A 23,556-nucleotide genomic window follows, 5' to 3' on the forward strand; every position below is an offset into this window, starting at 1 on the left:
CCCTGGGGGCGCAGGATTTTTTGCTCGTCCCCAAAGCCAAGGCAGTGGCGGCTGTCTGGGAGCTCCTGACCGCCAGAGAGGTTCCAAGCAGCGATCGCACACTGAGATTTTGCCGCAGGCTTGGGCTGGGAGTGCCCGGCTTGCGCGCACCTCTTTTCAGAGGCGGCTGTGGGTCGGGCGCGCGTCTGGGGCACTGAGAACGGGGCGCTGGTCCGTAAGCCGCAGGCTGGGTTTTTGCGCGCCTCTGTCCGGGGAAGAGTGTCGCGCACGCGCGGCTTAGACTTTGAAACAATGGCCTCTTAACTAATTTAAATAACAGTTATATAAAACAGAAATTATAAAACTGTGTTATTGGGATTATGATACATGAAGATGTAATATTTAGAATAATAAAGATGGAAAGGAGGGGGAAATTGAATTATATCAGAGCAAAGTTTCTGTAGTTACCTGGAATTAAGTTAGTATTATTCTAAAGTAGATTGTAATGAGTTCTGATGTGTTACAATAAGAAACTACTATGAAAATAAAAAACAAAATAAAAACAAAGAAATTAAAGTAATATTTTAGATAATATCTTCTCTGAATAAAAAGGTACTACAGGAGAAACAGGAACAAAAAATGAAATAAATGGAAAACACCAAGATGGTAAATATAAATTCAACCATATCAACAATTACATTAAATGTAAATGGATTGAACACTCCAATTGAAAGCAGAAGTTTTCAGGTTGAATAAAAATCCAAGATCCAACTAAAGAGACAGGCTTTAAAATAAATAAATTAGGAAAAAAAAATTTTTCATTTAAAAAATGAAATTACCCATGGAAATATTAGTATTTATCAGATTTGCTTAAATAAAATATGTAGTCTGTTTAAAATAAAATAAAATAAAAACCATGTAAAGGGTGAAAAAAAATAAAATAAAAGACACAAATAAAAAAATTTAATTCTTTGTGAAAGAAATGAAATTTCTTTCATTTCAACCTATTTGTCAAATAGGTTGAAAGTAAAGGATGAAGAAGATATGCTATTGAAACATGTAACCATAAGAGAGTTGGAATGACTATACTAATACCAGATAAAATAGATTTTTTAAGACATCAATGTTTAAGACAACAATGTTACTAGGATAATGCAGGGCATTTTATAATGATAAAGGGACAATTTTTAGGAAGATATAACAACTATAAACATAGACATACCAACAATAGAATACCTAAAGCATAATTAAAGAGAAAAATAGAAAATCCAGCAATAATTTGAGACTTCAATACCACATTCTCAGTAACTAACAGAGCAACTAGACAGAAAATTAGCATTGATATAGAAAACATGAAAAACACTATCAGCCAACTTGACCTGATTGATATCTATACAACACTCCACCTAACAACTGTAGAATATTCATTATTTTTTTTTTAGTGCATATAGAATGTCCTTCAGGACACACCATATGATAAGACATAAAGCAAGTCTCATCTATTTAAAAGGATTAAATTATATAATGTATGTGCCCTGACTACAACAGAATTAAAAGAGAATTCAACAGAAAGAAATTTGAGAATCTATAAATATTTGGAAGTTAAACAAATAATCCATGAGTCAAAAAAGAATCACAAGGAGAATTAGAAAATATTTTTAATGAAATTAAAATGAAAGTATAATGTGTAAAAACATATGGGATGACACCAAAGGCACAATCCATGAAAGAAATAATTGATGAACTGGACTTCATTAAAATTAAAAACATTTGCTCTGCAAAAGACAATGTTATGAGAATGAGAAGACAAGCCACAAACTGGGAGAAAATACTTGCAAAAGATATATCTGATAAATAACTGTTACCCAAAATACACAGAGAACTCTTAAAATTTAGAAACAAGCAACCTGATTTATTTTTTTAAATTTTTATTTATTTATTTATTTATTTATTTATTTATTGGATAATGCTGTTTTCGTTATTTATTTTTTTTGTTTTTTGGTTTTTGGTTTTTTTTTTTAATTTATTTTCAGCATAACAGTATCATTATTTTTTCACCACACCCAGTGCTCCATGCAATCGGTGCCCTCTATATTACCCACCACCTGGTACCCCGACCTCCCACCCCCCCACACTTCAAACCCCTCAGATTGTTTTTCAGTGTCCATAGTCTCTCACGATTCACCTACCCTTCCATTTTACCCCAACCCCCTTCTCTCTAACTCTCCATGTCCTCCATTTTTGTTATGCTCCACAAATAAGTGAAACCATATGATAATTGACTCTCTCTGCTTGACTTATTTCACTCAGCATAATCTCTTCCAGAGATTATGCTGAGTGAAATAAATCAAGCAACCTGATTTAAAAATGGGACAAAGATTTCAGTAGATACCTCACCAAAGGAGATACACAGATAGCAAATAAAAATATGAAAAGATTAAAAAAATGAGAAGATGTTCCACATATGTTATCAGGGAGATGCAAATTAAAACAACAATTAAGGATGTCTGGGTGGCTGTTTGGGCATCTGCCTTCAGCTCAGATCATGATCCCTGGGTCTTGGGATCAAGTACCACATCGGGCTCTCAGCTCAATAGAGTCTGTTTCTCCCTCTATGCATCCCCCTCTGCTCATGCTCTTTCTCACTTACTCTTTCTCTCTCTCTCAAGTAAATAAATTTTTAAAAAATCTTTAAAAAATAGCAACAGCAACAACAAAAAATAACAATTAAGCACCACTACATACCTATTTGAATGGCCAAAATTTGTTAACACTGGTAGCACCAAAAGCTAGGTAGAATGTGGGGCAAGAGGAATGTTCATTTACTGCTGGCAGGAATGAAAAATAATATGGTCACTTTGGAAGAATTTGGTGGTTTCTTACAAAACAAAACACATTTTTACTATATGATGCAGCAATTGTACTCCCTGTTATTTATGCAAAGGAGCTGAAATCTTTTTTTTTTTTAATTTTTTTTAAAGATTTATTTATTTATTTATTTATCAGAGAGAGAGGGAGGGAGAGAGAGCGAGCACAGGCAGACAGAATGGCAGGCAGAGGCAGAAGCAGGCTCCCTGCTGAGCAAGGAGCCCGATGTGGGACTCGATCCCAGGACGCTGGGATCATGACCTGAGCCGAAGGCAGCTGCCCAACCAACTGAGCCACCCAGGTGTCCCAAGGAGCTGAAATCTTATGTTCTGACTTTTGACTACACTTGAATTTACAGGCGGCTGTATTCATAATTGTCACAACTTGGAAGAATGAAGAAGTCCTCCAGTAGATGAGCGGATAAATGAACTGTGGTACATCTACACAATGGATTATTATTCAGCACTAAAAAGAAATGAGGTAACAAGCCATGAAAAGATATGGAAGAACCTTAAATGTATACCAGTAAGTGAAAGAAGCTAATCTGTAAAGGCTACATACTGTATAATTCCAACTATTTGACGTTCTAGGAAAAACAAAATTAGGAACAGAGTGAAAGAGTAACGGTTGGCAAAGTTTAGGGACAGGAAGGAGGGATAAACAGATGGATCACAGAGGATTTTTAGGACAGTAAAAACACTTTTATAACACCATAGTGGGGATATATATCATTGTATATTTGTCCAAATCCACAGTATATTCACACTAAAGTGAACCATAATATAAACTACAGACTTAGGGTGATTATGATGTATTATTGTAGGTTCACGAATTATAAAAAATGTCTACCTTTCTTTCAAATTTTCTGTAAACCTAAAACTGTTCCCAAAAAGTGTTTTAAAAAATTAGAGAACAAAGAGTGAAAATTTGGCCCTCTGAAAACCAAGAAGAGAAGCCTCAGAAGAAACCAGATCTGCTTATACTTGCTGATCCTGGACTTTGGGCTTCCAGAACAGTGAGAAAATAAATTTTTGTTGTTTAGGAGAAAAAAAGACTCCCATATTAGAAAAAAAGAATTATCTCAAATTAATAACCTAAGCTTCTATCTTAAGAAAGCAGAAAAAGAAGAGAAAACTAAACCCAAACCAAGAAGGAACAAGACAATAAAAATTAGAGTAGAAATTAATGATATTAAAAAGATAAGAGAAAATCAGTAAGAGCAATAGTTGGTTCTTTGAAAAGATCAACACAACTGACATACTATTATCTAGACTGACCAAGAAACAAAAGAGAGAAGTCACAGACTACCAAAATTAGGAATGAAAGAAGAAATGACACCAAGGACCTCACAGTAATTAAAAAGATAAGGGACTACTATGAACAACTTTATGCCATTAATTTAGACAACTTACATAAAATGAAAGATTTTCAAGAAAAATACAAATTACTAAAACCAACCCAAAAAGAAACAGAAAATCTGTATAGGCTTATAACAACAGAAGACTTTGAGTTAATCATTAATAATATTTTCATGAAGAAAGCCCAGATCTCGACGGATTAATTGGTGAATTCTATCAAATATTTGAGGAAGAAATAATACCAATCCTTCATAAACTCTTCCAGAAAATGGAGGAAAAGGAAACACTTCTTGAATTCATTTTATGAGGCCAATATTCCCCTGATACCAAAGTCAGACAAAGATATTATAAGAAAAGAAAATAAAGGATGAATGTTTCTCAGAAATATAAATTCAAAAATTACCAGCAAAATAGTTATAGATTGAATTCAGCAATATATAAGAAGTATTACAATACAATGGCTAAGGGGGATACACAAGACTGATTGAATATAAAAAACCCAACTAATGTAAAATATCATATTAATGTCTGACCTAAAACACAGTATCACCTCAATAGGTGCAAAAAAAGAGCCATTTGACAAAATCCAACACTCACTCCTGATAAATATGCTCAACAATATTTGAAAATTTTCAATCTGATAAATAGTATCCTAGAAAAACCCACATATTTAATGATGAAATACTGAATGCTTAATGGTAAAACATCATACGTTGTAGTGAAATATTTAATGTTTTCTCGCAAGACTGTGAACAAGCAGGAATGTGTACTCTTGCACTTATCTTCAACATTTGTGTTAGAGATTCTAGCCAGTGTAGTCAGACACGAAATAAATAAAAAATATCTAAATTGGATAGAAAGAAGTAAAACAGTCTTTATTCTCAGACAATATATCCTGTATATAGAAAACCTTAAACAACTCACACACATGGGATGAAAAAACACAAGATCTAAAAAACACATTCAGCTAGTCTGAAGGATGAAAGATCAATATATAAAATTAACCTTATTTCTAAATACCAGCAATGAACAATACATAAATGAAATTAATAAAATAATTCCGTTCATAATTGCATGAAAAAGAAAAAATACTTAAGATTAAATTTCATCAAAAAAGTGCAAAACTTGTTCACTAAACTACAAAACATTGTTGAAATTAAAAGTTGAATAAATGGGGAGATAATCTATGTTCATAGACAGGAAGACTTAATATTCTTAAGATGGCAATTCTCCCCCAAATGATCTATAGATTCAATGTTATCTCTATTAAAATTCCAGCAGGTTTTGTTGAGGAAATTAAATGCTGTGTGGAAATGCAAACACCTTGGATAGCCAAAATAATTTTAAAAAAGAACAAAGTTGGAGGATTTATATTTCCCAATTTCAAAACTCATTACAAAGCTATTATATGTAAGACAAGGTAGTGCTAGTCTAAGGACAGACATACTGATCAGTGGCACAGAATTAGGAGTCCAGAGATAAATCCAGTTTTGGTTTACTTTGACAAAAGTGTTAAGAGAATACAATAGGGATATTGTATAGTCTTTTTTTTATATTGTATAGTCTTTTAAATAGTGCTGAGACAATTTGATATCCACATGCTTAAAAGATGAATTTAGACTCAAACTTCATAACATATTCAAAATTAACTTGTAATGGATCTTATACCCAAATGTGAAAGCAAAAACTATAAAACTTTAACAGGAAAATATAGAAAAAAATTTTTTTGTGGTTTGGAGTTAAGCAAGGAAATGATACCAACAGTATGATCCATAAAATGAAAAACTGATAAATTGAACTTTATCAAAATTTAAAACTTCTGTACTTCAAAAGATGCCATAAAGAAAGTGCAAAGAGAAGTTATAGACTGGAGAAAATCTTTGCAAATCATATATTTGACAAAGAACTTGTATCCAGAATACATTTAAAACTTTTATACTCAATAAGGTAACTCAATTAAAAGGGCAGATCTGAGTGGACATTTCACCAAAGAAGATGTAAGAATGGCTGATAAGCACATGAAAAGACACACAACATCACTTGTCATTAAGGAAGTGCTAATTAAAGCCATATTAAGATACTACTTCAAACTCACTATAATGGTTATAATCAGAAGACATTAAAGTGTTTCCAGAGATGTAGAAAAACTAGAATCCTTACACATTTCTAGTGAAAATGTAAAATGGTAGAGCTACCTAGGAAAATATTTGGCAGTTGTTAAAAAATAAACATAAACTTACCATATGAATTAGCCACTCTACTCCCCTCCTAGGAATCTTCCTAGGAGGAAAAAAAAAGCAAATATCCACATAAAGACTTATATGTGAATGTTTATAGCAGTATTATTTATCAAAGCCCCAAAGTAGAAACAATCCAGATGTCCATCATCTGGTAAATGGAAAAGCAAAATGGGATATATAGCCATACACTGGAATACTACTCAGCAATAAAAAGGAATGAGCTACTTTTATATGCTACAACATAGATAAACTTCAAAAACATGCTAGGTGAAAGAAGTCAGATGCAAAAGACTATTATATAATCCAATTAAAGAAAGTGTCCATAAAAGACAAACCTATAGATGGGAAACAGATTAAGATTTCCTGAGAGACTATGGACTCTGAAAAACAATCTGAGGGGTTTGAAGTGGCGGGGCGGTGGGAGGTTGGGGTACCAGGTGGTGGGTATTATAGAGGGCACAGCTTGCATGGAGCACTGGGTGTGGTGAAAAAATAATTAATAATGTTTTTCTGAAAATAAATAAATTGAAAAAAAATTAAAAAAAAAGAAGAAGAAGCGATATTTTTAAAATTTTAAAAAAGAAAAAAATAAAAAGATTTCCTGAGACTGGGCATGGTTTACAGGGATTGATGGCAAATGCGTATGAGGGAACTTTTTGGAGTGATGGAAATGTTCTAAAATTGGACTTCCGAGATGTTTGTTTAAGTATATAAATTTGACAACTGAATTGTGAAATGAAGAGGAAGAAAGGGAGAGAAAGAAGGTGAGAGAGGGGAAAAGGAGAAAGTGAGAGAGCAGGATAGGAGGGACTGAAGGCAGGGGTACATTAATTCATTGTCACAAAAAGAATAGGGTCAAGTTGAATACTTCAATTTGAATTACTAAAGGGCAAAAATGTATGAGAGAACATAATGATGAACCGTTTTCAAATCTTATTTATTACCTATCTTCTCTACTAGAATGTAGGCAGGGTTATTTATCTGTTATTTACTCTGATATCTCTCAAAATATAAAAATATTTTATATCTCTACAAAATATTGTACCTTTGGTACAATATTAGGAAGTCAATAAGTATTTGTTGAATGAAAGTTGAAGGAAGTGAAGAAAACTAAGAAGTTTTAGTATCATTAAAAAGCCTTCATAGGGTAATAAAATAGATTATCTCCTTTTCTGTTAGAAGTCCCAAATGCATCACATTGCCTGATTTCAAGCAATATTACAAAGCCGTTATCACCAAGACAGCATGGTATTGGCACAAAAACAGACACTAGAACAATGGAACAAAATAGAGACTACAGAAATGTACCCTCAACTCTATAGTCAATTAATCTTTGACAAATCAGGAAAAAATATCCAATGGATAAAAGACAGTCTCTTCAATAAATGGTGCCGGGAAAATTGGACTGCTACATATAGAAGGATGAAACTGGACCACTCCCTTACACCATACACAAAGATAAACTCAAAATAGTTGAAAGACCTCAATGTGAGATAGGAATCCATCAAAATCCTAGAGGAGAAGATAGGGAGTTACCTCTTCAACATTGGCCACAGTAACTTCTTTCAAGACATGTCTCCAAAGGCAAGTGAAAAAAAAAAAATGAACTTTTGGAACTTCATCAAGATAAAAAGTTTCTGCACAGCAAAGGAAACAGTCAACAAATCTAAGAGGCAGCTCACAGAATGGGAGAAAATATTTGCAGATCTCGTTACAGATGAAGGGCTTGAATACAGATATCCAAGATCTATAAAGAACTTCTCAAACTCAACACTCAAAAAACTAATAACCCAGTCCCAAAATGGGCAGAAGACATGAACACTTCTCCATAAAAGACATACAAATGGTTAATAGACACATGAGAAAATGCTCAACATCACCAGCAATCAGGGAAATACAAATCAAAATCGCAATGCGATATCACCTTACACCAATTAGAATGGCAAAAATTAACAAAACAGGAAAAAACAAATGTTGGTGAGGATGTGGAGGAATGGGAACCCTCTTAAACTGTCGGTGGGAATGCAAGTTGGTACAGCCACTCTGGAAAACAGTATAGAGTTTCCTCAAGATGTTAAGAATAAACCTATTCTACAACCCAGCAATTGCACTACTGGATATATACCCCAAAGATACAGATATAGTGGAAAGAAGGGGCATGTACACCCCAATGTTCATAGCAGCAATATCCACAATAGCCAAAATGTGGAAGGAGCTGAGATGCCCTTCAGCAGATGGATGGGTAAAGAAGATGTGATACATATACACAATGGAATATTATTCAGCCATCAGAAACAATGAATAGCCACCATTTGCATCGACATGGATGGAACTGGAGGTGATTATGTTAAGTGAAGTAAGTCAAGCAGAGAAAGACAATTATCATATGGTTTCACTCATATGGAACATAAGCAATAACATGAAGGACCATAGGGAAAGGGAGGGAAATCCAAAGGGGTAGAAATTAGAGATTGAACCATGAGAGACTATGGACCCCGAGAAAAAATCTGGGGGTTTCAGAAGGAAGGAGGGTTGGGGGAGAGGGTAACAGGGTGATGGGTATTGAGGAGGGCATATGCTGTGATGAGAACTGGGTGTTATACTTAACTAATGAATCATTGAACACTGTATCAAAAACTAATGATGGGGGCACCTGGGTGGCTCAGTGGGTTAAAGCCTCTGCCTTCGGCTTGGGTCATGATCCCAGGGACCTGGGATCAAGCCCCACATTGGGCTCTCTGCTCTGCGGGGAGCCTGCTTCCTTCTTTCTCTCTCTGCCTGCCTCTCTGCCTACTTGTGATCTCTGTCTATCAAATAAATGACAGATGCTGGCGAGGATGCGGAGAAAGGGGAACCCTCCTACACTGTTGGTGGGAATGCAAGCTGGTGCAACCCCTCTGGAAAACAGCATGGAGGTTCCTCAAAATGTTGAAAATAGAACTGCCCTATGACCCAGCAATTGCACTACTGGGAATTTACCCTAAAGATACAAACGTAGTGATCCAAAGGGGCACGTGCACCCGAATGTTTATAGCAGCAATGTCCACAATAGCCAAACTATGGAAAGAACCTAGATGTCCATCAACAGATGAATGGATCAAGAAGATGTGGTATATATACACAATGGAATACTATGCAGCCATCAAAAGAAACGAAATCTTGCCATTTGCGACAACATGGATGGAACTAGAGCATATCATGCTTAGCGAAATAAGTCAAGCGGAGAAAGACAACTATCATATGATCTCCCTAATATGAGGGAGTGGTGATGCAACATGGGGGCTTAAGTGGGTAGGAGAAGAATCCATGAAACAAGATGGGATAGGGAGGGAGACAAACCATAAGTGACTCTTAATCTCACGAAACAAACTGTGGGTTGCTGGGGGGAGGGGGGTTGGGAGAAGGGGGGTAGGGTTATGGACATTGGGGAGGGTATGTGCTTTGGGGTAAATTGGAAGGGGAGATGAACCATGAGAGACTATGGACTCTGAAAAACAATCTGAGGGGTTTGAAGTGGTGGGGGGGTGGGAGGTTGGGGTACCAGGTGGTGGGTATTATAGAGGGCACAGCTTGCATGGAGCACTGGGTGTGGTGAAAAAATAATGAATACTGTTTTTCTGAAAATAAATAAATTGGAAGAAAAAAATAAATAAATAAATAAATAAAATCTTTAAAAAAACTAATGATGTACTATACAGTGGCTAACTGAACATAATAAAAAAATTTTTTAGTTTTTTATAGTAAAAAAATTTTTTTTAATTCTGCAAGTTCCTGACAAAGATCTAGCATTTACTGCTGTCTTTACCAATTCTCTTTACCTTTTTCAATGTATTTCCTTACCTAGGAGGTGAGGAAATACTTAAAGGGCTCTTCATTTAGCACTTTAAGATCCAAATAGAAGAGTATTTGGACTTGCTATGTAAACTAAATACTATGTAAAAATAGGATGAAAAAAATGTTAACAATTACAAATAAACTCCTAAGGAGGTAACTCAAAGGTTTTTGTCACCAACTGGTGGCAGAAAATATGCATTGTATGCTCTTTAAAATAGAAAAGACAAACACAGTATTTTTCTTTTTTTTTGGTAACAGCAGTACTGAGATAAAATTTATATCCATATAATTCACCAAATTAATGTATTTAATTCAATGGTTTTAAGTATATTTACACAGTTGTGCAATCATCACAACAAATTTTAGGACATTTTTTTCACCCCCCAAAGAAACCTCAGATCCTTTAGCAGTTACCTCTCATCTCGGCCACCCCTAGCTGTAGGCAACCACTAGTCTACTGTTTCTTTAGATTAACCTATTTGGGACCTTTTATATAAAAACGTGACTGGGTTTTTTCATTTAGCATAATCTTTTCAAGGTTCATTTATGTTGTAGTGTGTGTCAGTGCTTCGTTCCTTTTTTGTGGTCAAATAATATTCCATCACATGGCTATACCACATTTTATTTATCCATTTATCAGTTGATGGACATTTGGGTTGTTTCCACTTTCTGGCGCATATGAATACTGCTACCACATATAAGTTTTTCTGTGAACATATGTTTTCATTTCTCTTAAATATCTACCTAGGAGTAGAATTGCTAGGTCATTTGGAACTCTATATTTAACTTTTGAGGAACTGCCTGACTGTATTCCAAAGTGGATACACTGTTTTACATTCCCACCAGCAGTGTATGAGGGTTCTGATTTCACCACATCCCTGCCAACAGTTGTTATCCCTTATCATGGGCACCCTAGTGGATGTGAAATACTATCTTATTGTGGTTTTGATTTGCTTTTCCCTAATGGCTAAAGATGTTGAACATCTTTTCATGTGTTTTTTTTGGCCTTTTATATTTTTCTTTGGAGAAATGTCTATTCAGATCTTTTGGCCAATAGTATTTTTTCAACTGTTTCTTGCATTGTCCTTAATATGAAGTGAAACGACACAGCAAATGATACCACAGTTCCAAGTAGGTGTAGATTCACTAAATCTACTGTACTTCACTGTTTGGTCTTTTTCTATTTAGAAGGTCAATTCAGTGGCCAAATATTTAGAGTGTTTTCTGGGCTAGTACTCTATAGATAGTGTAACTGAGGCTATACTCTAGACCAACTTATTTTTTATCTTGTCAATTCAGAGGAAATAATATCCTTACTCACCATTTCCCAGTTCCCAAGAAATGTTGTACTTTTTGCTGGCACTGTACTTCAACAGACTCAGGGCACTAGAACTGTTCCAGGAGTTATTGGGATTACGACGCAGTGCATTTAGAGCAAATATCAGGTGGAGTCCAGAGCAATCAGCAAAGTTGTAAAGTTTGTCTAGAGACCTGGCTGGGAAGAAGCAGGAAAAGAGTTGTAACTTTAAAATCAATATTCCAACAAAAGGAAAATATTAGCTACTATAAAAACCCTTTCTATGAGCTTCTTGCTAATTAATTCCTGATAAGAATTATGCAGAGAGGCTTCAAAAGGATTATGTTACCTCTTGGTTCAGGGTATATTTTGAAGTGATTTTAGAAAGCAGCACACAGAATTCTAGAAACAGGCTGCAAATTAGCAACCAAGTCTAGTCCATAGTATGTTTTATTTGTTAGCAACAACAACAACAAAATGGAACTGTTAACATTTAAAAATGGAACGTATCACAAAGTAGCTCGATTTCTAGCTTCTCTTGAAAAATAAGACAATCTGAAACGGCTGGGTCTGTATTCCTTTGTGAAATGATAGGAATAGTGTTGGGAGGCAAGGCCAAGGGAAATGACTCACAGGTCAGTCTTGAATATAGCTCAGCCTTCAAAAAAAGTTTACTCAATTCCACATTTCTAATATTTTTGAGAATGGAAACACCATTAGTGTAAATATATTCATTGTCTTTTTGATCCCTGATACCATCAACTCTACTCACCATGTGTCCCATACCCTTCCCATTCCTTTCATATCTATTGTCGCCATTCTGGTTCTGGCTCTCATTTCCACTTGCATGAATTATTGCAACAATATCTGTGCTTGCCTGTCTACTTTCATCTTCCTTCCAATCTCTTTCATCAGTTTCACTCACCTGTGAAAACCTTAGTGGATTTTTAAGACTTTCCTTCCTTAGTTCAAGGACTCTACAACTCAGTCATAATTTTCCCCCAACTTCAAGCCTCTCTATTGTTGTCTATGAGGTCTCTATCGGTATCACCCAGTTCTATCTATTATAGAATCCCTTGCTCCACTAGCGTTTGCTCTAATTATTCTCCTCATTTGGCATGCCCTTTCCCTCTTTTAAACATATCCAGATCTTTCTTGTCCTTTTAGACAGTGTTTTACAAGGTATGAATGATAGAATTTTAAGTGCTACATAGACTGAAAAAACAGTTTAGGTTAATAATTATGTATAGGGGTTCTCATTACCCTAGTATTCATTATCCAATTCCTTAGAGCAGGGTTCCTCAAATGGGGTTCTGTGGAACGCTAGGGGGTTCTACAAAAAATGATAGAGTGATCAAGATGCCTTATTAACAATTGTTTTAAGTGTTTCAGTCTTGGAAAGCAGAAGTACGATCACTTGGTTGAGTCCATTATCAGTTTTTGATGTGGGGTATGGGGAGGCTGCCATTTTTTTCTTCTTACATATATGAGAAAATATTTTTTAAGAAGCACCAAGGGGGCACCTGGGTGGCTCAGTGAGTTAAAGCCTCTGCCTTCGGCTCAGGTCATGATCCCAGGGTCCTGGGATTGAGCCCCACATCAGGCTCTCTGCTCTGCAGGGAGCCTGCTTCCTCCCCTCTCTCTCTCTCTGCTTGCGTCTCTTCCTACTTGTGATTTCTCTCTCTCTGTCAAATAAATAAAATCTTTTTTTTTTTTTTAAAAAAAAAGAAGCACCAGAAACAAGGACAGAAGTTCTCTCATTTCAGCTGAAAATAAAAATCCATGGGAACTTATCTCACATTCAACCCAGAGTCTAGTAACTGTGCAACAGCAAAAGGCATAGGTTTCACACTAAAGAAATAAACTTATTTTTAGCTCCAAAGTAGAAATTAAAATTAAAATGTGTTTATAAGCCTATTAAAGTGGGAAACTGGAAGGGGAGAAGAACCATGAGAGACTGTGGATTCTGAGGAACTAACTGAGGGTTTTGGAGGTCAGGGTGATGGGAGGTTGGGTGAGCCTGTTGGTGGGTATTGTGGAGGGCACGTATTGCATGGAGCACTGGGTGTGGTGCATAAACAATGAATTCTGGAACACTGAAAAGAAATTTAAAAAATAAATAAAAATGTTTTTAAAAAGCCTATTAAAGTGATCATGAAACCAATACATGTGTATATTAATTTTACAATTATCTTGCATGAGCTTGACCAAGACACTCATTAAGAAAATAGCTTCTTTCAAAGTCTTATATAAAATTGTGTCTCAGGCTATAAATTTATTCATATTGCTTTGACATAAAGTTTTATTAACTCTACTACTCAACATTGTTAATTTATTTTCACATTGAGAACAATATTAATTATATTCATAAGCTTTATTTAAGCAAGTCTAACAAGTCTGCCTTTAGAAAAATTATATCCCATTTTGGCTTAAACCAGTTATTTAATAAAAACACATTATGTTTGCCTATAAGTTTTCAAATTCATGAAAAGGAAAGAAAGGGACTAATGTCAATAAAGAAAGTTAATGACTTGTTTTTTCTTTTTCTTTTTAAGAAAGGTTGTCTAGGAAGTTATTGTTAATTTTGTCTTAAATCTGGATCTGATTTTATTTTTTTAAGGTCAGCTTTATTGGGGTAAAATTTACATAGAGTAAAATTCACTCTTTTTTTCCCCTCCTTAATGTCCATCACCCAGTTACTCCATCCCACCACCTCCACCCCTCCAGCAACTCTGTTTGTTTCTATGATTAAGAGTCTTTTATGGTTTGTCTGCCTCTCTGATTTCATCTTGTTTTATCGCTTACTCTCTTCCTCTATGATCTTCTGTTTTGTTTCTTAAGTTCCCAAATGAGTGAGATCATATGGTAATTGTCTTTCTCTAGCTAACTTATTTTGCTTAGCATAATACCCTCTAGTTCCAACCACATCATTGTAAACTGTAAGATTTCATTCTTTTCTATGGCTACTATTCCATTGTACATATATACCACATATTTTTTATTGATTCATCTGTCAATGGACATCTCAGCTCGTTCCATAGTTCAGCTATTGTGGACATGGCTGCTTTAAACATTGGGATGCCAGTACCCCTTCAAATCACTACATATGTAGGTAAATGGAGTAAGAATTCTTTGGGGTAAATACCCAGTAGTGCAATTGCTGGGTCATAGGGTAGCTCTATTTTCAACTTTTTGAGACACCTCCATACTATTTTCCAGAGTGGCTGCACTAACTTGCACTCCCACCAAGAGCATAAGAGGGTTCCCCTTTCTCTGCATCCTTGCCAACATCTGTCATTTCCTGACTTGTTAATTGTAGCCATTCTGACTGGTGTGAGGTGGTAGCTCACTGTGATTTTGATTTGTATTTCCTTGATGCCGAGTGATGTAGAGCTTTTTTTAATGTGTCTGTTGGCTATTTGTGTTTCTTTGCAGAAATGTCTGTTCATGTCTTCGGCCCATTTTTTTTTAATCTTTCTATGTAACTTTAAACAAAATTAACATATAATGTATTATTTGCCCCAGGGGTACAGGTCTGTGAATCATCAGGCTTACACATTTCACTGCACATACCCTCCCCAATGCCCATAACGTAACACCCTGTCCCTACCTCCCCTCCCTCCAGCAATCCTCAGTTTGTTTCCTGAGATTAAGAGTCTCTTATGGTTTGTCTCCCTCCTGATCCCATCTTGTTTCATTTTCTCCCTCCCTAGCCTTCATGACTTGCCACTCTGCCTCTCAAATTCCTTATATTAGGGAGATCATATGATAATTGTCTTTCTCTGATTGACTTATTTCATTCAACATAATAACTTCTTGTTCCACCCACGTCATTGCAAATGGTAAGATTTCAGGTTTTTTGATGGCTTCATAATATTCCATTGTATATATATACCACTTCTTCTTTATCCATTCATCTATTGATGGACATCTAGGTTCCTTCCATAATTGGGCTATTGTGGACATTGCTGCTGTAAACATTCAGGTGCCTGTGCCCCTTTGGACTACTACATTTGTATCTTTAGGGTAAATACCCAGTACTGTGATTGCTGGGTCATAGGGTAGCTCTATTTTCAACTTTTTGAGGAACCTCCATGCTGTTTTCCAGAGTGGCTGCATCAGCTTGCATTCCCACCAACAGTGTAGGAGGGTTCCCCTTTCTGCACATCCTTGCCAACATCTGTCATTTCTGACTTGTTAATTTTAGACATTTTGACTGGTGTGAGATGGTATCTCACTGTGGTTTTGATTTGTATTTCCCTGATGGCTGGTGATGTTGAGCACTTTTTCATGTGTCTGTTGGACATTTGGATGTCTTCTTTGCAGAAATGTCTATTTATGTTTTCTGCCCATTTTTTGATTGGATTATTTGTTATTTGAGTGTTGAGTTTGAGAAGTTCTTTATAGATCTTGAGTATCAGCCCTTTATCTGTAACGTCATTTGCAAATATCTTCTCCCATTCTGTGAGCTGCCTCTTAGTTTTGTTGACTATTTCCTTTGCTGTGCAAAACATTTTTATCTTGGTGAAGTCCCAATAGTTCATTTTTTGCTTTTATTTCCCTTGCCTTTGGAGACAGGTCTAGCACAAAGTTGCTGCAGCCAAAGCTAAAGAGGTTGCGGCCTGTGTTCTTCTCTAGGATTTTGATGGATTCCTGTCTCACATTTAGATCTTTCAACCATTTTGAGTCTATTTTTGTGTATGGTGTAAGGAAATGGTCCAGTTTCATTCTTCTGCATGTAGCTGTCCAATTTTCCCAACACCATTTGTTGAAGAAACTCTCTTTTTTCCACTGGATATTTTTTCCTGCTTTGTCAAAGATTAGTTGACCTGAGAGTTGTCCATTTCTGAGTTCTCTATTCTGTCCCATTGATCCATGTGTCTGTTTTTGTGCCAAAACCATACTGTCTTGATGATAACAGCTTTGTAATAGAGCTTGAAATCCAGAATTGTGCTGCCACCAGCTCTGGTTTTCATTTTCAACATGCCTTTGGCTATTTGGGGTCTTTTCCAGTTCCATACAAATTTTAGGATTATTTGTTTCAGCTCTGTGAAAAAAATTGATGGTATTTTGATAGCGATTGCTTTAAATGTGTAGATTACTATAGGTAGCATAGACATTGCAACAGTATTTGTTCTTCCAAACCATGAGCATGAAACATTTTCCATTTCTTTTTGTCTGGATTTCTTTCATGAATGTTCTATAGTTTCCTGGGTACAGATCCCCTGCCTCTTTGGTTAGGTTTATTCCTAGGTATTTTATGGTTTTGGATGCAATTGTAAATGGGATTTATTCTTTAATTTCCCTTTCTTCTGTCTCATTGTTAAAGTATAGAAATGCAACTGATTTCTGCGCATTGATTTTTATATCTTGACTTTACTGAATTTCTGTATGAGCAATTTTGGGGTGGAGTCTTTTGGGTTTTCCCCATAAAGTATCATGTCATCTGCAAAGAGTGAGAGTTTGACTTCTTTGCAGATTCATATGCTTTTTAACTTATTTTTGTTGTCTGATGGCTGAGGCTAGGACTTCTAGCACAATGTTGAACAGCAGTGGTAATAGTGGACATGCCTGCTATGTTCCTGACCTTAAGGAAAAGGCCTCAGTTTTAGTTTTAAATAGAGAGGGAAAAAAAAAAAACACTATCTTTGTACTTACCACATATCACATATCATACTCAGTAGCACTGCATACTCAATAGTATGATAAAAATTTGTGGTAAGACTTTTAGCCCTACTTGGGTAAGGTATAAAAAAAATCAAGCAATAAATCTTAAAAAAAGGAAAAATGGAAGTATCTTATATCTATACCACTGACATACATTGGAGTTGATATCTTTTGTGGGAAAGGGGAACATACAAAAGAATAGGCTAAGAAGTTGGCTAAACAGATTCTGAGGAAACTATCACTGCCTGTTTAAATGAGCATTGGCAATTATTATTGGATAACAATATCTACAACTAAATGATCTCTTTAACATATTATGAGATTTAGATATTTAATCCAGAGGTTCCCTGAAACTTGAGAGTTATTTCAAGTGTTCCTCTGGTATAAAAAGTTTAAGAGAAAGCACTCGCAGAATTAAAGAATGCATAGGAAAACAAATCACCTGAACACCAAAATATTCACTCTTGAACTGAGAATTGACTTAAACATTCTTTTCACTTGGCAAAATCCTCACTAAACAAGTCAATAATGTTTTTAATTTCTCCAATATAATGCAAACCCATTATGAATCTATTGGAAAGCCAAGCTACAAGTCTGAGCTAAAGAGCCAGGATTTCATGAAATCAATAAAAATAGCACCTGATAACTGCTCAAATCACATGCAAATCCACTAATAAATAAGGATCTAGAAAAATTAGATCAGCTAGCTGAACAAGAGAAAACTCGGAGTGATAAAAATAGATTGCTCAAAAATAATTTTGAATATTAAAAGATAAAGAGAAGTCTATTTTGAAGTCTTTTAATATTTATGCTCATGCCACAAAAGTTAAATTATTTTCTCAGAAAAATACTCAATATTCAATTAAATAATGTTCTATTCATTGAGATTGTTCATAGTTGCAATAAGAGTTTATAATTTATTACACTTATTTTCATAATTTTAGTGTCATTTAGAAATCACACCTTTGCAACAAAATTGAATATGAATGACTAATATTCTTTTTAGGTAGACTGATTCCCTTAAGTGGCCTTTATCTACAATTAATTACCTTTATATGATGAGAATTTCCTGTGTAGTTTTCATGTATATTAGAAACACACACACACACACACACACACACCAGAGAAAAAAGAAAAACAGATAATATATATATATATATATATATATATATATATATATCAAACACAAAAACATATCAAACCAATGATTTCATGGAGCTTATGGTTTAAGACAAGGCAAAGGGATTTATACCCCCAAAAGATGTTAATACAGAAAAAAGTATGGGGAAATAAAAATATAGATGGTTTGTTAACATGACAAAAATTGAGAATAGAGCACTCAAAGTTTGGGAAATACCTCCTTAAGGATAAGTTTGAGTCCCGCCTCCTTATGAAGCCATTCCTGAATACATCAGTCTCCCTACAGTGACCACAACTTTCTCTAAACACAGGTTCTATAACATATGTAGCATGTGGGTGTCTTGTGGCATCTATGGCATTATCTTATTTTGGGATTTACCTCTTGATTTAGTCACTTTTCTAGAGTGAATGGCTTGTTTTCTGTTAACCTGCTAAATTCCTTAAGGATTGTTCTGTAATTCATTATAATGTAATGTTCTGTAATGCTTCATAGTATCTATCTGAGAACAATTTCCTGCCTTAAATGCTAAAGTATTCTCACAACCCAAATCTTTTTTGTTGCACATAAGTGGTCTAGTAAGAAATTAAAAGGACCCAAAGAAAGATTTGTGTAGTAATTATTATTGCTAGCTCACATATGTACTCTAAAGTTTATTAGAAGATTATATATATTAAAAAATATTATATACATTTGAATATAGAGCACTTAGTAGATACTCAACAAATGTAATCTTCCTAGTCAGGGTCCTTCCAAGCAAGCAGATACTTAAATATGACTTTGTACTCTCTCCACCAGAGGGTGCCAATGCCTCTATGTCCTCTGGACATGTTCCCTGGCATCTCATATAAATAGATTTCTAAACAGCCTTGTCGCAGCTGAAAATGAGCTGGGGCTTAAGATGAAAGGAGAATAGGTTTGGGAGTCACCTATATAGTGCTGACAGCTGACGCTACGAAAGTTCTTGAGGCTTCTGAAGAACAAAATGGTTGAGGATGAAATCTTAAATGTTTACATAAAAAGTTCAGGAAAAAAGGCAGAGAAGGAGGAGGACACAGAAATGTCATCTGAAGGAATCCCAAAGAAGATAGTTTCAAGGATGTGCTAGTCAATAACATTACATGCTAGTGAGAAATTGAGAAGCAAATGGACTGAGAAAAAAAGTCATCACAGTTAATCAAACAGTGAGGTTAGAAACAAAATTTAGGTTGGGGTATAGACTTAAAGAATGAGTGATACAGAACAAGGAATAGACTCTGGACATTCACCTTATTTGTTGAAGTTCTGTGGCAGTAACAGGAAGAAAAAAAAACCCCACAAAAGTTACTAAAGAAGTACCAACAATAAGTTTAAGAAAAAAAAAATCAACATCAAGACCTTGTTTTGTCAAAAAGCCATTTCTTCAATAAGGGTAACCTCATCTTTATATTATAAACACATAAGATCAATCAATTCACACTAAGATATGCATGATGGCCATTTTCCTTAGTTTCCTCAAGACTTAGTACTTTAAAAACAAAGTAAATAAAAACAAAGTTGATAAACTGCAAACCAACAAACACACAAAAATAAGATTCTTATTAAAATCTAAGCAACTGGTGGCTGAAATTGCTAGTAGGATTCCTTCATTTGATAAAGATTGACTAAACACCAAGTAATATCATACACTTGAAGGTTATAGCAATGAACCAAACAGAAAACAGGTCCTACCCTTGTGAAGTTTATGTTTAGTGTAGTTGTCATGAGGTACAAAGGTGGAAACAAAGCAGGGGGAGGGAATTGTAGAACCAATGGAAGAGGCATGCTATTCTAAAAAAGTCTCACTGATAAGGTAACATTTAAGCAAAGACCCTATGGTAGTATGAGAGTAAATCAAATGGACTTAAAGGCAAAGGTCCAAGACAGGTTATGAGACTGATGAATGTGAAGAACAACAAAGAGCCCAGCGTGGCTGCATTCAGAATGAATGACAGGGAAAACAGTAGGAGATAAGGTCAGAGCAGCAGGACTTTCTTTCTTTCTTTCTTTTCTTTTTTTTTTTTTTTTTTTAACCCCAAATGACAGGAAAGCACTGGCTGGTTTTGAAAATGACCCAATTCACATTTTAAAAGCATTAGTCTGGCTGTTGAACTAAAAAGAGACTAGAAGAGGAGGAGAGGGAAAAGGTGAAAGCAAATAAAGTAAGTAAGAGTCTATGGTAATAATTCAGGCAAATTATAACTGTCTTGGACTAGGGTGGTAGCAGCAGTGTGATTAAAATGGCTGGGTTTCTGGGATATTTTAAAGGTAGAGCTGATAATATTTGCTGAAGGATTAGATGTGGAATATGCAGAAAAAAAAAAAAGAGGTCAAGGAAAACTCTAAAGTTTTTGGCTGGAGCAACCAGCAAATAAACTTGACATTGAAGAAGGAAATGTGGAAGATTAGGTGAAGAAGAGGGGAAGACAAAAGTTAGTCAGCTCCTATTATAGCAAGAGCCAACTATGCCTTCACTGTTCAAGTCTGCTCCCACCCTCTAAAAGCATACTGGATCGTTTGCCAAAGAGAAGGTATCATGTCTGCCTTTTTAGCATCCATTTCAATGTCTGATACATGATAAGCCTTAATAAATCTCTAACTCATGCAGGTATTATTTAGGTCCATTCAATGTCACTTATACTCTGTACCATAAATACCCAATCTCAGTAATTATTATTCACTATAGCAAGATCACTCTTGATTATGTCTCTTACTCCATGTTGTTAAATCTACTCACATAATATAGTTACTGCTAAGTGTTCCGTTTAGACGGAATAATATGGGAGAGGTATAAAAGACTATTCACCAGTTGCTGGAAAAACAAAGGAATTTCTAATGGAAGCCAGAAAGAGATGTGAGAGTAAAAGCAGAGTGAGGTGAACTCTTTACCAGCTCTGTCTCTTGTAATTCAGAGAGAAACCATCATTTAATGGGGAACCATTTGAATTAGTGAGTACAAACAATAAAAAGGGGAGCATTTTAATTGTAACTATTAAGAGAGAACAGTTTGAAAATTGCCTGGGAGGAAAACACAGCCATTTCACAAAGACTGAAGATATCTTTTTAAGCTAAGAGCTAATTTTAATATGAAGAGAAATATCTCAAGTTTAGTCAGGGCAATGAAACCGTAACTAGGTTATAAAGAAATCAGACTAAATGTCTATAGTGACTGAAGCTGTTGAAGGAGAATGAGATTTGGGAAATTTCTGTGACTAAAAATCACAACACTCTCAAAGACTGTAAGGCAGAAACTAATTATTGTATTAATCAATTTAACTAGATTTAAAGGGAAAATTAAATGCCAGTGAGCATAATGGGTCCCATCAGAAGTCCATCTAAGGGGCATCTGGGTGGCTCAGTGGGTTAAGCCGCTGCCTTCGGCTCAGGTCATGATCTCAGAGTCCTGGGATCGAGTCCCACATCGGGCTCTCTGCTCAGCAGGGAGCCTGCTTCCTCCTCTCTCTCCCTCTGCCTGCCTCTCTGCCTACTTGTGATCTCTCTCTGTCAAATAAACAAATAAAATCTTTAAAAAAAAAAAAAGAAGTCCATCTAAATCATGACAGGAAAAAAATAAAAAAGATACTGGCATTATTAAAGAGGCTAGGATTGTTTTTTAGACGTTGCTTTTGGATTGTTTTTAAGAAATGTGCCCTGAAGTAAATTATTTTAAAAGATGCAAATATTTGTAGAAGATGGTTAGACGTATCTGTCAAAATTTACATGTGCATTCCCTTAGACCAAGCAAGTCCACCACTAGACATTTTTCCTATATATACATATACTTTCATAGATCCCCCAAGATATAAAAAGATTATTCTTCCACCTCTCCTTTTAATAGCAAGTAACTGAAAACAATCCAAATGCCTATAAAATCGAGACTGTTCAACAAAAGATAAAGAATCTATGTTACAGAAAGAGATTCTAAATAAGGAAAAGAAGGCTAGAATAAACTGTGGAGTTGAATTAGAATTGGAGGTATCAGTGTAACTCATGGTTTTTAATATGTGTGTGTGTGTGTGTGTGTGTATGCACACATACACACACATACATACACATGGATAGATGCAGAAATATAGATGTGTACATGGGTGAGATATCCATATCTATATCTGTATCTACATCTATCTATCTATCTATAATTTCCTGTCCACTGAGCAAGCCTGGAAGCAACAACATTCCAGTATCAATGAGCACACTTAGGACCCAGATCTTCGTTTCTAAATACCATTCTCTCATAAAAAGAATCAAGGCTCCTTAAAGAAATGGCTGATGCCAGAGCAAGGTAAGAGAAGATACAAAATAAGCCTAGAATATTTTGTGATACCATAAGTTAAGGGAGTGCTCAAAAAGTAATGAAGGTATGTCAAAGTGACATAGGAGCTAACCTGAATGAGCCTCCAATGGCTAAAGCTGAGAGAATTTGAACAAAAGGAATAATGATAGCACTGGATTATAACCCCCAGAATAAAAATAAAGACCCCAAAGTCATCTGGTATAAATAAATGACTAAATATATAAAACAGAGAGGAGAAATAGCTCTTCCTCACAGAATACCTATAAACAAATATAGGAGAATGGACACAGAAAACTGCCATCAGGCAACACCTCAGTAGTAATTGCCATAGTCAAGGACCACTGATGGATGCTAAAATTAGTATGTTAGATTATGATGACAAAAAAGATTTGGATTGTTTTGAAGTAACCTCTTTAAGATAAAAGATTTTTAAAAAAGTAACTTTACAGAGGTACAGAGGAAAAACTTGACAGATACCATCTTAACCTTGTGATCAAGATTAATCTTAGTGGACATATTGACATAAGGTATGCTGATATAAAACCTTGAGACAGGTAGAGCATAATTTTAGTTGTATTTTGAATAAAAATGCAAAACCTGAGTTTAATCATTAGAAAATATCAGACAAAACCAATTTAAGGGACATTCTACAAATATACGTCCTGGACTCTTCAAAAGTGAAAGAAAACAAAAGACTAAAGAATGATCACAGATTGAAAGGGACATGACAACTAAATGCAATGTAATGTCCTAAATGGAATTCTAGAATGAATAAAAAAAGGACAATAGTGGGAAAATTGGTTAAATTTGAAAAAGGCCTATAGGTTAGTTTACAGTATTGTATCAATGTTAAATTACCTTAT

General features: G+C 35.2%; 1 protein-coding gene across 1 annotated transcript in view; it reads right to left on the reverse strand.

Annotated features, from left to right (window-relative positions):
• HPSE2 (heparanase 2 (inactive)) overlaps positions 1-23,556 on the reverse strand; it is a 700,195-nt gene that overhangs the window by 249,425 nt on the left and 427,214 nt on the right. The window contains exon 4 of the mRNA XM_044240286.1: positions 11,601-11,774. Within this exon, the coding sequence (XP_044096221.1) occupies positions 11,601-11,774 (174 nt within the window). The remainder of the gene's footprint in view (positions 1-11,600; positions 11,775-23,556) is intronic.

The sequence above is a fragment of the Neovison vison genome, chromosome 2, assembly GCF_020171115.1.
Source record: "Neovison vison isolate M4711 chromosome 2, ASM_NN_V1, whole genome shotgun sequence".
Taxonomy (NCBI): domain Eukaryota; kingdom Metazoa; phylum Chordata; class Mammalia; order Carnivora; family Mustelidae; genus Neogale; species Neogale vison.